General features: G+C 38.6%; 1 protein-coding gene across 1 annotated transcript in view; it reads right to left on the reverse strand.

Annotated features, from left to right (window-relative positions):
• Efhc2 (EF-hand domain containing 2) overlaps positions 1-9,888 on the reverse strand; it is a 146,112-nt gene extending 136,224 nt beyond the window's left edge. The window contains exons 1-2 of the mRNA XM_027927318.2: positions 9,880-9,888; positions 8,247-8,435 (exon numbers count right to left, since the gene is read on the reverse strand). Of these exons, the coding sequence (XP_027783119.2) occupies positions 8,247-8,435; positions 9,880-9,888 (198 nt within the window). The remainder of the gene's footprint in view (positions 1-8,246; positions 8,436-9,879) is intronic.
• Positions 9,889-15,088: the final 5,200 nt, after the last annotated feature.

Below are 15,088 nucleotides of genomic sequence, written 5' to 3' on the forward strand. Positions count from 1 at the left end.
AAAATTTACTAGTTCTGAGTGTATACAGAATTTGGTAGCTTTTTGTAAATGTATAGAGCTGTGTAATGATCACCACAATCTAGTTTAGAACATTTCTATTGTCCTTCAAAAGTTCCTTCTCTTAGCTAGTGCAGTGGTGCATACCTAGAATCTCAGCTACTCATGAGGCTGAGGAGGAAGGTCACAAGTTCAAGGCCAACTTGGGCAACTTAGTGAAACTGTCTCAAAAAATGAAAAAGGGCTGGGGATGTAGCTCAGAGGCAAGGTGCTCCTGAGTTCTATCTGGAGGGAAGGAGGAAGGAAGACTGGTTCTCTTTTCCCATTGCTGGCCCCCAACAACTACTACTTTTTCTTATACTTTGCCTTTCTAGGATTTCATGTAGATTGAATCATACAATATAAAAGTCTTCTGTGCCTGATTTCTTTCATCTAGTATGATGTTTTTAAGGTTCATCTATGTTTTAACATACATTAGTAGTTTATTTTTATTGCTGAATAGTTTTCACTGTATTGGATACATAATATTTTATTTATCCATTATCAATGAATGGACATTTGGGTTATACTCTAGTTGAGATATTATGACAAATTCTGCTATAAAAATTCACATGCGGGGGAGGTGGGGTGGCATAGGCCTGTAATCCCAGCAGCTCCAGAAGCTGAGGCAGGAGGATCATGAATTCAAAGCCAGCTTCAGCAACAGCGAGGCAGTAAGCAATTCAGTGAGACCCTGTCTCTAAATAAAATACAAAGTAGGGCTGGGGATGTGCCCCAGTGGTCAAGTACCCTTCAGTTCAATCCCCAAGTACCCCCCACTCAAAAAAAATTCACATGCATGTTTTCGTGTGAACATATCTTTTAATTTCTATTAGATAAATATGTAAGAGTGGAATTACTGGGTCATGTTGTAAGTATATGTTTAATTATTTAAGAAACTGCCAAACTATCTTTCAAAATGGTGGTACCATTTCATATTCCTAGCAGGAACATATGAAGGTTCTAGTTGTTTCACATCCTTGCCAGAACTTGGTGTAGTTAGTCCTCATCAATTATAGCCATTCTAACAGGGGTGTACTACTTTTTATCAGTACAGCTCAAAAAGATTAACTGTGGCTAATGAGAATAAGCCATAGGCTCACTGACTTAAAAAAAAAATGTTTAGGCCTACAGTGAGGGCCTTAAAATTTTGTCTAGTTGTTAAATTCTAGGTTTCAGAAAAGGGGAGAGGATGGACTCTCTCTCTTCTTTAGTAAAAGATTCATTCTGAATCTCATTCTTTTATTCTAAAAACATTTATTCCAGATTTGGGGATTTTTTAGTTTAAACGCCTTTTGAATTTCAAAAGAAGATTAAAGAAACCCACATTGTGTAATGAAATTAGAAACTTTATCACTTTAACATAAATTTGAAGACTGCAATTTGGTGTTTTACTCTTGTGATAAAGGCAGAATATATAGTTGAGAATTTGAAGCTTGACATGTTTGATTTTAGGCAAACGTTCTGATTTCCTCTCTAAAACTAAACAGCTAACAATTTATATAATTTTTGTGATGTTAACATGGGATTGAAATAGTAGTGTACTTCAGTCACACTGTATTATGATTATGCACATTGGTGTCTTTTTTAAAATTTTTAAATGACTTCTATTTATTTATTTATTTATTTACTTACTTACTTATTTATTGGTACTGGGGATTGAACTCAGGGGCACTTGACCACTGAGCCCCAGCCCCAGCCCTATTTGGTACTTTATTTAGAGACAGGGTATCACTGAGTGGCTTAGTGCCTTGCCTTTGCTGAGGCTGGCTTTGAACTCATGATCCTCCTGCCTCAGCCTCCTAAGCCACTGGGATTACTGGCATTCACCACCACTCCCAGCCATATTGGTGTCTTTTATTAAATGATTTGAACAGTAGTCAGATAATCTGAAAATCACATAATCCTAGGGAAAAGTTTCCATTTGAAACTTGAGATATGGTTTAAAGGCATAATATCTGACACATTTTCCACTTGTTCTTAGAAGTTCAATTATATTTAAAACTGATTATATTTTATAACACTCCTAATTAGCTTTAGGCAAAACTTCAAAAATCTGTAGTTATGTATTGTTCTTTGTTAGCCATGTGAAATTCTAAAATTCCAATATACTATACCTGTGTGTGTGTGTGTGTGTGTGTGTGTGTGTGCATGAGCGCACTAGGGATTAAACTCAGGGCCTCATGCATGCTAGGTAGGCAAGCACTCTATTACTGAGCTACATTCCCAGCCCAATATCTGATTATTTCTTAATCCCTCTGCAGACAAATTTCAAATTCTGGCTGATACTGGATAAGAAAGAGAAAAACAACCCCTGATACCTGGGAGCCAGCTTGGCACCCACAGCTGACCTTGCTGTTCTGTTGTACAAGAACAGTCAAGAGATCACCAACATCAGACAAGACCACTCTGTGACTTGATATATAAAGACAAAATCAAGACCACCTGTCTGAAAACAAACAGAAAATGAATGCTGCCCAAGCCACAAAATACCAAATGTCCCCCTCTCCTGGTAAATAAGCATGACAACTACTTTTTTTTCCCCAATTCCAGTGGTAGGCTCACTCTAGTCTACTCTTTCTGTAAAAGAGATTTGTTAAGATACCCAATCAGAAATTTTCTTGCTTCCTGGTAGCACCCAATCCAGAACAAAACCCCACTTCCTTAAACCCACCTTAAAATTACCCAACACAAGTCCACATCCTATCACAAGTCTTCTCTAGCACCTGCTTCCTTACACATCACACAGTTGCTCAGGGTGTGTGTTTTCCCACACTGCAAAGAGTGATAAACCCACTTGTTCAATTAAAAAAAAATCAAGGTGACTGAAAAGACCAAATTATTTTTATATTGTTCAAAGCAGAGATTCATATAGTACTACATAAATAATCAGCTCACTACAAACTCAATGTCAATTAGTACAAAGTTATTAAAATTCTAATTCTATGGTCAGTAGTTTTGAGTATAATTATCATGTTTACAAGACAGGGAGAAAATGAAATATTTTTAAACACATGCGTATTCCCATAAGATCAACCTTTATCCTGGCACTCACTATAATAGGATCATTTGTGAAATAGCAAACAAATTAGCCTAACTAGCTGCCATTGACAAATGAAAAGAAATGAGAATATAATTGCAGTCTATGTAAATGGTGCTTAACATCCAGATAAAAGTCATAAAAACATTTAGGCATTTGTGTATTTCTAAATATTTTGAGTTTTTATAAAAGTAGATAACCACAGGATCATTTGTGATAGAAACCACAGCATGTTATAAACTGCTGAATGCCAAATTTCAATTAATGATGAAGTAGCTGGTGCCTGATGTAATTCTAAAGAGCCCCAAGCCAAGAGATCCAGGGTCTGGGCTCAGTTCTAGAATGAATTAGATAAACTTGACTTTAGACAAGTTTTAGTCATAGACTACTAGAGGTAAAAAGTCCTTAGAGATTAACTAGCCAAACCTTGTGTTATAAAAAGTGAAGGAAACTGTGGCTCAGAAAGATAAAGGGACTAAGCCACAATCACATAGCTATTTAATGGCAGGTCATGATCAGAACCAGTGGCTCCAACATCTAAACGCAGACTCTGACCTCTGCTCCACTTATCCTTGCAAACGATTCCTCATTTATACAGTGAGGACAAGTGTCTAGACTTGCTTCTTCCTTGTGGGAGTACTGGAATGATAACCAGGAACAGTTGGTGTGAATGATGCATTTTGTGCTTGGACAATGTCTGTGTTCTGACTGTGTTCTAACCTGATATGGAGTGGTTTTGTTCATACCATGATATATCATGGCCTTCTTTAATTCGAGTGAATTCAATGACATCACTCACCCTTTCCAGGTGGGCACAATATCAAGCAAAATTATTTTAGTTGTTTGTACACTGTCCCCCTCCACTCCAGTGCTAGGGGTTTTAAGCAGGTTCCCATGTTTCTCAATGGGAACCATATTGGCATTACAGGTAGAACAGTTCTTCCAAGTGTTGGGTCACTGTTCTCACATTGCAGGATGTGCAATACACACTTGGCCCCCAGCAGCACCTTCTAATAAGGGCTATCCCCAGGATGATGTGGTTTAAAATATCAAAATTAATGCAAAAAAATTATAATGAACAAAATCTCAAAATACCAAAAATGTTAAATAAAGATGGGATCAGTGTGACTGATTTTTCCTTTAGCCTCAGGCTCCAATATGGCTTACCTGGCACAGTTGCTGATCCTGTCTTTACATAAAATATAGGTATTTTGTTCACCATGAATTTTCTGCATTAATTTTTCATGTGCTACACTCAAATACCTAACTTGATTGTTAAGTTCCAGGACATCCCTGAAATGGTGCACCCAAAGCAAACTCACATGCTTTACCCTAACTGAGCCCTGCTCCTAGTCATTGTGACAACCCAGAACACTTCCATACATTTCAAAATGCCTCCCCAGGTTGAGAACCTCTGAAATAGGGGTTGATTTTTCTCATATAACAAGCCCAGAGATAGGCAGCCTGAGTCTGAAATGGTGGCTCCATGATGCCAACAGGGGTCTATGTTCTATTTATCTCTGCTGTCCTTACAAGATGGCTGCCAGATCCAAAGAGTTATGCCCTAATTTCAGAGGAGAAAATAAATGAAGGGTAAAGGCAGAAAAAATCATACCAGCAGAGCCTAACTCTTTTCATTAGTAAAACAGTAACTGTCCCCAAAGCCTTACTCAATAAACCTTAACAAATATATCTTTGGCCAGAAGTGACTCACATGGCTAGCCCTAGCCACAAGGATTCTGGAAAGGTGAACACTTTTAAGCGGGCACATTTCCAGCCTGCATAAAACTGTCTGTAAGAATGAAGGGTGAATTAATGAAGGATAAAGAGCAAGAAGCATCCACCATGAGGATCAATCATGCAAAGTAACAAATACTGGCTCTTTCTGGTGATTGCAAACAGCATTTTCTCTTTTGGGTGTTCTTTCTCTGAGCAAGGCATTCTTATGGTCACTTTCAGAATTATGGATTAAAAAATGGAATGTTATCCTAGATTGGGTTCCATAAAAGCTGAACCTAAAACCGATTAGGCACATGCAATTTCCTAAGGGCACACTTTGGAGAGAAACCTGTTAGGGAGTGAGGTAAACAGGAAAGGAGAGGGAAACGAACCAAGCAAGGATGCATTCGTAGATCAAGTTAAGTCTTGGCTAATGCACGAGGGGGCATGGACCTGAATCACAGCACAGTCACATTTTCAGGCAAGGAATCAGTCAGTCATTGGTTGCCCACTTTGGGGTAAAAAAAAGCCAGTGTAACTTCCCAGGTGTCTCTAGGAGCTGAAACTCCCATCTGTCAAGAGCAAGTCTCTAGAGAGGATTACAGGTGCAAGCTGCTTATCAAAGCATCTGCTGCAGCTGGGGGATGGGAGTAGTGCCCAGCCCCCATGCAGATCTGGGTAGCACCAAGAGCACAAACTACAAATATTAATTTTAATACACTCTCCAAAGAATTGCCTTTATTTTCATTTTGTATTGTTTGAGAGCACAGCCTAGAAATATTGCTAGGATTAAGAGCTATTGGAAAAACTGGCAACAAGTTGAAAGTGTCTCATTTTTAAGAAAAAAATGATTAACAGGTGTTGACTTGTTTTGTTGAACCCACTAATGGAGAAAGCACTTTATAATTTGCTCCGGGTATTAACTAGGATCTAGTCTGTAGCTCACAATCCCATCAGGGCATGTAAATATTTCATAGTCTTAGGGTCTCGTTTAAAGCTCGATGAATATTTAATTGAAGTTGACCAACAAAATAACCAAAAGAATTATGTTGCATTTAGTCAGATCTGAAATGAACAAGCTCTTCATTTTATCAAGTAGTCTGAAGCTAAAATCATTTCAACTTCATGAAATATTCTACATAATTTTATAAGTAATTAAAGAGCTGCAAAATAGGCTTGAAAGGCACATATTAAATATTGAGAAAAACATGAAATTTCAACTTTAAATGCAGGAGAATGGTTTAATACATTGTGGTCTACATTACTTATTCAGTAGTGGATTAGTTAAAAATAATGTCAATATCCTCTTTTCAATGTAAGATAAAAATAGATTTTTTTTCTTTGACCCTTGCAAATTCAATATCCTATAAGATTGAGACTAACAGAAACCCAGGCCTAATCACCCCAAGTCAATCAGTCCAAAATCTGTTTTTTAGCTCTAGGTCCTGCCCTGAACCAGGAACTGAAAATAATAATAATAATAATAATAAGAAGAAGAAGAAGAAGAAGAAGAAGAAGAAGAAGTATTGGCCCATGTTGGAAGTAGATGATTTCCTAGGAAAAAAGGCTCCCTGTGCCCTGTTAGATCTCTATTAAGCATCAGAACTGGGCTTTGAAAAAAATTATGTGTGTGCTCTAATTGATGTACCCTATCAGATGAAATTGAATGTGTCACTTCAACCATATTTGAGGACATTGTAATTAGAATCAAAGGATTGCCAACCAATCCACGTTAAAGACTGCTAAAAAACCACCTGGTAAACTAGGCATACTATGATTTGAATGCTTCATCTAGTCCTGAATTATTTTTAATTATAGGGTCTAAAATAATCTAATAACAGGTTCTTTTTTGGAGAATAGAACATGGGGTTCTGATACAAGGTTTTCTGCTAAACACAGCATATCCATATAGCTGCCTTCTGGGAAAAAACTGGTTAGCTTGGGTTTCTTTTCCTTTGATCTTAGACCCTCTTCAAGAGACTCAAGAGCTGGGGGTGTAGCTCAGTGGTAGAGCATTGCCTAGAATGCTCAAGGCCCTGGGTTCAATCCCTAGTACCACAAAAAAGTAGACACTCAAATGCATCAAATGCATTTCCTTTTTTAACTCTGTGTTTGTGTGTGTGTTCTGTGTGTGTGTGTGTGTATTTTCAGACTCTCATCTAATAATGGCAGTTCTTCCCTTCACTTCTACAATTCTTGCCATGTCACCCTTGCCAAGTCACCCTTTAGTCCTTAGGGAATCATAATTAGTACAGAGGAAAGAAGATAAGGTAAATTTATCTTCCTATTTAATTCCACATTCAGAATGAAGCAGATTTACTTAGCTAATGGCAACTCACTAAGCAAAAATAATAACAGGGTGACCAGACTTAGTCTACAGAAAGACAGATTATCCTGTACAGAGAAAAAGAGGAGAATATGGTCGAGAAGCACTAGCCAGGCATTCTGCAACCCATGTGCCTGATCAGAAACAGCAGAGCAAGGATAATTAATCTTTGTTTAGGGTATTTTTCTCTTGAATTTGTCTTTTTGCCTAGAGATAGCCAAGAAATAGCTGTGGTCATAAAGGATTCAAAATTTCAGCTAGACACGAGGAATAAGTTCAAAAGATCCATTCTAAAGCATGGTGACAGCCATTAGTAGCAAGTTGAAAATTGCTAAGAGAGTAGATTATAAGTGTTCTCACCACAAAAAAAAAGATAAGTATGTAAGGTAATGCATATGCTAATTAGCTTGATTTTGCCATTCCACAATATATACATATTTCAAAACAACATATTGTACTCCATACATAGTCATCCGTCAGTGTTGGTGGAGAATTTGTTCCAGGACCCCCATGGATACCAAAATCCAAGGATGTTCAAGTCCCTTATATGAAATGGGGTGTATTTGCATATAACCTTCACACATCCTCTCATATACTTTAAATCATCTCTAGATAGCTTATAATACCTAATAAAATGTAAATGCTATGTAAATAGTTGTTATATGGTATTGTTTAGAGAATAATTACAAGAAAAATGTCTATGCATGTTCAGTATAGAAGTAATATTTTTCTGAATATCTTCAATCATAGGTTGGCATCCACAGATATGGAAACTGTGCACACAGAGGGCTAACTGTATACAATTTTTTTTAGTTGTAGATGGACAAAATACCTTTACTTTGTTTATTTAGTTTTTTTATGTGGTTCTGGGGATCGAACCCAGTGCCTCATGCATGTTAGGCAAGTGCTCTACCACTGAGCCACAACCCCGGCCTCACTGTGTACAATTTTTACATGTCAATTAAAAAATTAAAAGAGAAACACCCAAAGTAAAGGAAATCATATGTATAAAAGCCAAAAATAAAACAAAGAATTAGGCTTAACATTTATATTGAAGACTCTTATTTTCTCAAATCAACATGTAAAACTTTAAGATTACATTTTTCCCAATGCCATGGGACTTACCTGTTTATCAAAAGCTACCCAGGATGGCACATCAATTCCTTCTCCTTTAGGATATGCACCATATTTAGGCTTTATCTTTTGCCCAATAAGTGGTACTCCACCTATTCCAGGTTTCTCATCACTTACTAGCATCCTTACATTGTTGCAAAAGCCCCAATGTTGGGATTTATGGAACTTCTCCTTTCCCACCTGAGAGGACAAGAGAAAACATAAAATGGTCAGAGTTACTCTTACTGCTATCTCATTTATTTTTCCCATCCCAAAATGCACAGAGTGGTAAATAATTATGATCAATCTTTATCCCTAAAGTTGTGTCACATTTTAAATTCAATTCATTTTAACGAATTCAAAACTTTGAAAAGCAATAAGAATAAACCTAATGCGCCATGCTATTTAAAACATTTCAAAATAACAATTACCACAAGCAAGCATTTAGAACATTGCTAATTGGTTTTTCCTACTTATTTGCCAAGAATGCAAACAGAAGAAAAGAAAGAGAAAAAATACCCTCTACTTCAGAGTAGAAATGTAACTATTTTCCACAGAAGTCTAAACATTATTTTCACCAAAACAGAAAACAAAATCTTGTCCTCGTTAGAAGAAATGTAACAAGAAAATCCTCAAAGCTGACATTCTTCTAATTGTAAAGCTTTGCCTCCCAGCTCTTTTGGTGATGTGGATAGAAAAACAGCACAGACAATATCACCAACGGTTGGCAAGGGTATACGAACCAATATCACCTCTCATGTACTGCTGCTTGGGAACTCAAAAGACAGGGATGGCACCTTCTAGCAAGGAGAATTGTGTATATGTCCCATGGCCTGGCAAGTCTACTCCTAAAAGTCGCTTGCCCCTGAGCATAAGGAACTGGATATCAGATGAATTTGTTGCAGCAGTGTTTGCAAGGGGGATAAACAAACAAACAAACAAACAAAAAAAAAAAAACCCAAATTTCTGCAGATGGAAGAAGAGATATCCCAATTGTGTTCTCCTTATAAAACAGAATATTTACACAGAGGTCTAAAATTACATATATCAATATAGACAAATCCCAAAATATGTCCAGGAAAAATTAAGTGGTACAAGGGAACATATAATTGATAATTCCACATATACAAAGTATTATACTTATGGCCTACACATGCATGGAAATGGTAAACAGCAAATTCAAGATTATATAATATACTTGATAATATATGAGATACAATATAATCACATATGATATCATAGAATGAATGTGCCACATAGCCATGCATAAGAAATAAGCATTTCAGATACAACTGAAGCCCCCTCTGAGTTCATGACCCTGCCTCTCTCTCCAGGAGGTAATGTTTATCCAGAATTTGCTGCCAGGATTGTGTATAACCAGGGCAAGAACCTCTTGCAAAGCATGATGCTTTGGCAGGACAGTCTGACAGGAGAATCAAAAATATTTCATTTCCTTTTGCAGTGAAGATGACTGGAATAAATGGAGGAGGGTCTGGGCAGCCCTGTCCAGGGCAGCCAGACTTATAACAGCTGCCCTGGGCAGGTAACAGCCCAACTCTAAGGCTGGGGGAGGAAAGCTAGAAGCAATGTTCAGGATGGTAAGCTATTGCCTGGCTCTGCTCCTTGGAGAATCAATTGCTAATACCTCCACCATCCCTACCCATCCTATCCCCAAACATATACACACTCACACATTCAATCAGGTTATCACTGTCAGTCCTAAATCACCAGAGAGCAAAGCAAAAGTTTGGTTTGTCAAAATGAATGGTGGAATAGTATAAAATTTTATAAAAATAAGGCAAGTAATTTTGGGTAATCACAAACTCACCTCAAAGCAACAAATGTTTCTTAAGCACTTATTATAGTACTGGCTTTGAACCACATATACTAGTTAAAATAAGCACAAGACTCAGTCCTGCCTTGAAGAAGAAACATACAATCTTGCCAATGAAGTAAGATTTAGATACAGAAAACAGTACAGCTACCATTTTTGACCACTTACTATGAGCGGGATTTCTTACTAAGAATTTTACATATTTTATTTCATTTCACTGCCACAAAAACCATTTGATCTCATTATTACTACTATTTATGCCTTTCTTTGCCTTGTTTCCTCATTGGTAAAAATAGTAGTAATGAGGAAACAAGGCAAAGGAAGGCAGGCAAGCACACCCAAGGCTACATAGTAGCTAGTGGCACCTACATCTGAATCTAAGTTCATGTGATACTAAACTTTGGTAAATTTATCTGAACACCTCTGCCTGGAGTGGTAGTACTGAGGTTGTGTGGATAACTGGATACTACCTTGGGCCTGGAGGAATGGGATGAATTAAATAGGAGATGAGAGGCAAGGATGTTCTGGGCAGGGTTATGAGGATGCAAAGCAGAGGAACTGACTAGTGTGAGGGTAATAGGGAGGCAAGTCTACTAAAAAGGACAAGTGCAAGTTTGGAAGAAAGGTGAGATAGAGTACAATACATCAGGAGGTCTATGTAATGGAATACCTTAAACAGTCTCTTCATCAAGCTGCCAGAAATATTTACTAAGCTAGTCCCTATTTCCAGGGAACAATATAAAGATTATTAAGTTACCAGCCAGTCTCTACTACTTATAAGTCTGTTCCGTGGATCCCAGTTTCCATCATCACAACCAAAAAGCCCTTACCATTGCTGAAGGCCTCACTCAGCTACCTGAACCTGACAAAGCTCCAAAATGTGTCTAATTGTATCCTCCTCTATGGTCAGACCATATCTCACAGCTTAAAAGACAACTTGATGTTTATTCAATCATGTCCCTGGTCAAGCTGGACCCACACACAAGACTTCCTGTCCCCAAGGGTCAGCTCCTGTCCCACTACACAGTAGTCCCTGCCAAATACATGGTGAGCATCCATAGGGTGCTGAGTTATGTGGACTCTGGGGACACTGCCTCAGGCAAACCACAGCTCCCAATCATGGAATAGAAGCCAGCACTATGGCCCTGGATTTGGCAATGGTTTCTTAGATAAGCACAAGCAAGAAAAGAAAAATAAAAAGTTGGACTTCGTTAAATCTTAAAATATGCATCAAAGTATACTACTATCAAGAGAGTAAAATAAAAATACAACGCACACAATGGAAGAAAATATTTGAAAATCACGTGTCTAGAATCTAAAATATCTAAAGAAATTTCATAACTCAGCAAAAACAAACAACCAATTATAAATGGGCGAAGACCTTGAATAGGCATTTTTTCCCAAGAAGATATTCGGAGGGCCAACCAACATGAAAAGATTCTCAGTACTATTAGTCTTTAGGGAAATGCAAGTTAAAATTACAATGAGAGCAGGGTGTGGTGGCACACACCTATAATCCCAGAAGCTCCAGAGGCTGAGACAGGAGAATCACAAGTTCAAAGCCAAGTTCAGCAACATAGAGCGCTAAGCAACTCAGTGAGACCCTGTCTCTAAATAAAATACAAAATAAGGCTGGGGATGGGGCTCAGTGGTAGAATTCCCCTGAGTTCAATCTCTAGTACAAAAAAAAGAAAGAAAAAACTACAATGAGATGTCACTTCGTAGCCACTAGGGTGGCCATAATCAAACAAAAGGAGAATGACAGGTGTTGGTGAGGATATGAAGATGTTGGAACCTTCATACATTGCTGGCAGGGATGTAAAATAGTCTGGCCACTAGGGGAAATAGTTTGGCAGTTCCTCATTCAGATAAACACAGAATTAGCATATAATCCAGCAATTTCACTCCTGGGTATACACTCAAGAGAAATGAAAACACGTGTCCACAGAAGACTTATACACAAATGTTCACAGCAAAAACAAAACAAAAATGTACATGGCAACATTATTAACAATAGCCAAAAGGTAAAACAACCCCAAGTTCATAAGCTGATAAATAAAATGTGGTCTATCCATACAATGGAATATTACTCAGTCATCAAAGGGAATGAATTCCTGTCACATGCTATAATATAGATGAACTTTAAAAGCATGATGCTACTAAATGAATGAAGCCAGATGCAAAAAGTCATATAATATATGATTGTACTTACAAGAACTATCTAAAATAGACAAATCCATAGACACAAGAAGTAAATTAAGTGGCTTCCAGGGACTGAGAAGCAACTGCTTACTGGGTATAGGTTTTCCTTTGGAGTAATAAAATTTTTATTGAAACATTTAGAATGGTTAAAATGAACATTTTTATGTGTTTTACCATAATTAAAGAAAAACAGCCAGTATAAGATTCATATGCCACATGATGACCTTTTAGGGACAGGCAGAATGGTGAGGCCCTTACTGACCACAAGCCCTTTGTCATGTATATATACCACAATCTGTATGTGCACTCATATTCATTTTTCCCAGGGTGGCCTTAAACTCCTGGACTCAAGCATTCTTCCTACCCCAGCCTCCCAAACAGCTAAGACCACAGGCATGCACCACTGCATATCACATTGTTTAAACTCTGGGATGATCATGTGTATTCTTCCTTTTTACATGTCCCCTCACCATCTAACACATTGTTGCAAATACAGGAAGTCCATAAAACTTGAATGACACATTAAATGGTTGCCAAGTTGAAAATTGTGGTCTGCATCAAACAGTCAACAAGGAGCCATTAAAGTTTTCCAAGGGATACAGAAGAAGAGTGAGGCAGCACATTTGAAGACAGATGTGCATAGGGAGGATTCAGAGGAGGGTGATCTAAAGGCAAAAGAATTGTTTTTTGTTTGTTTATTCTTTTTTTGGGTGGGGGGAGTTACTGAGGATTGAACCTAGGAGTGCTTAACCACTGAGCCACAACCCCAGCTATTTTTAATAATTTATTTAGAGACATGGTCTCACTGAGTCGCTAAGTGCCTCACTAAATTGCAGAGGCTGGCTTTGAACTTGAGATTCTCCTGCCTCAGCCTCCGGAGCCACTGGGATTACAGGCATGCGGCACTGAAGTCAGCTAAGGCAACTGCCACATGTTAACCCAAAGAGCTTAAAGAAGCTGATTAAATCATAGCATGCCTACTGAAGCTAGGTGTGACCCAGTGGTAGATCACTTGCTGAGCATACAGAAGACCCTGGGTTCCATCCCCAGCATGGAACAAGAAAACATAAATCCCTGTACATAAACATTTGGGCCACAATAGCCAAGTATGGTACCCTAGGTGATAACAGAGGGGATTGCAAAGTTTATGCTTCAGTATCCTCTCACTTTTGATTATTTGATTATTATTATTGTGCCTGGAGATACATTTTAGTGTTTAGGTGATTCAATCTGCAGAGAGATATCAAATACATAATGGATCTTTGGAACTGAAAACAGGTTTTAAAAATCTTAAGGTAGCACCTCCTAGGGCTGGGGATGTGGCTCAAGCGGTAGCGCGCTCGCCTGGCATGCGTGCGGCCCGGGTTCGATCCTCAGCACCACATACAAACAAAGATGTTGTGTCCACCGAGAGCTAAAAAAATAAATAAATAAATATTTTTTAAAAAGGTAGCACCTCCTGACCTCCTGGATCAGCTTCCACAGTAGGGAAGTTTAAGCATCCAGGAGGACAGGAACTGGGGATTGAGGTTGGGGGGGGACATCCAGGAAGCAATGTGGCTCTCAGAACCTGTGTCAGATCCCTCCACAACGTTCAGGAGACCAGGAGCAGACAAGAAAGAAGGTGCAGGCACTGGAAATCAAGGAGAAAGGGCTAGAGACAGTGGACTGAAGATACTGAGAAGGCTCTGACCAAAAGAGGGGGTGAAGTGGAGGAAAACCACACCAGAGTCCTAAGTGCCTCTCTTCCCAGTACTGGTTTGCTGTGTCTCTGGTCCCATAACCAATAGCTTTAACCCCTCCCTCCCCTGGGCTACTCTCCATAGACACATTGAGACACTCAAATCCTTTACTTTGTAGAGGAAGAAGGCCTCCTTCATCCATGAGTCCTGCTTCTATTAATGTCTTCACTTCTTCCCATCCTCCACCTTCATATTCCACAAAATAGTAGTCTGCTGTCACTGACAGTCCTTTCTCCTTTCATTCCCTCCTGCACTTTAGACTGCCATGCTATCTAGGTGTTCTTGAAGAAGAACACCACACTATTCTAGCTTGAGACAGGTCTAGAGGACCCCTAACTTGAGACACAAGGTAAAGAGATTAAACAGGGGCTGGCCATAGAGGCTTAAAGGATGCTGGGATTTTGTTTTGAGCAGGGGATAGAAAAGATCACTATGGTTACAATACAAAGAATTGGTTATATTGCAATAGTCCAGGCAAGAAAACGATGGTGTCCCAGATCAGAGTGATAGAAGTAGAAATAGTGAAAGTGATCAAATGCTGCATATATTTTGAAGGTAGAACAAAAAGGTTTACTGATAGATTAGATACTGAGCAACTAGAAGGATGGAGTTTTATCCTGGCATATGAAACAGTGGGAGAAAATTCAGGTGAGAGATCTGGAGGTAGGAGACAGAGAAGTGCAGGATTCTACCTTGTACATGTTGAGTTTGAGATACCACTCAGACAAGCAAGTAGAAGTGTTGATTAGCAGGTGGATATGTGAGTCTGAAGTTCAGCAAACAGGTGAAGGCTGGGTATAAAAACTTGACATACACCAGTTGATGGCTAGTATTTAAGTCCTGGATTGAATGATGACAGTGCAGAAAAGGTGGCCAAGACTGAACCTTAAAACATCCCAGTGTTAAGAAATCAGGGCTAGGGATATAGCTCAGTAGAGTACTTGCCTCGCATGCACAAGGCCCTGGGTTCAATCCCCAGCACCACAAAGAGAGAGAGAGAGAGAGAGAAATAAATCAGGGAGATGGGGTATAACTATAGCAAAGAAGATGAACAAGGAGTAGCTGGTGAGACAGGA

This window comes from Marmota flaviventris, chromosome X (genome assembly GCF_047511675.1).
Source record: "Marmota flaviventris isolate mMarFla1 chromosome X, mMarFla1.hap1, whole genome shotgun sequence".
NCBI lineage: Eukaryota > Metazoa > Chordata > Mammalia > Rodentia > Sciuridae > Marmota > Marmota flaviventris.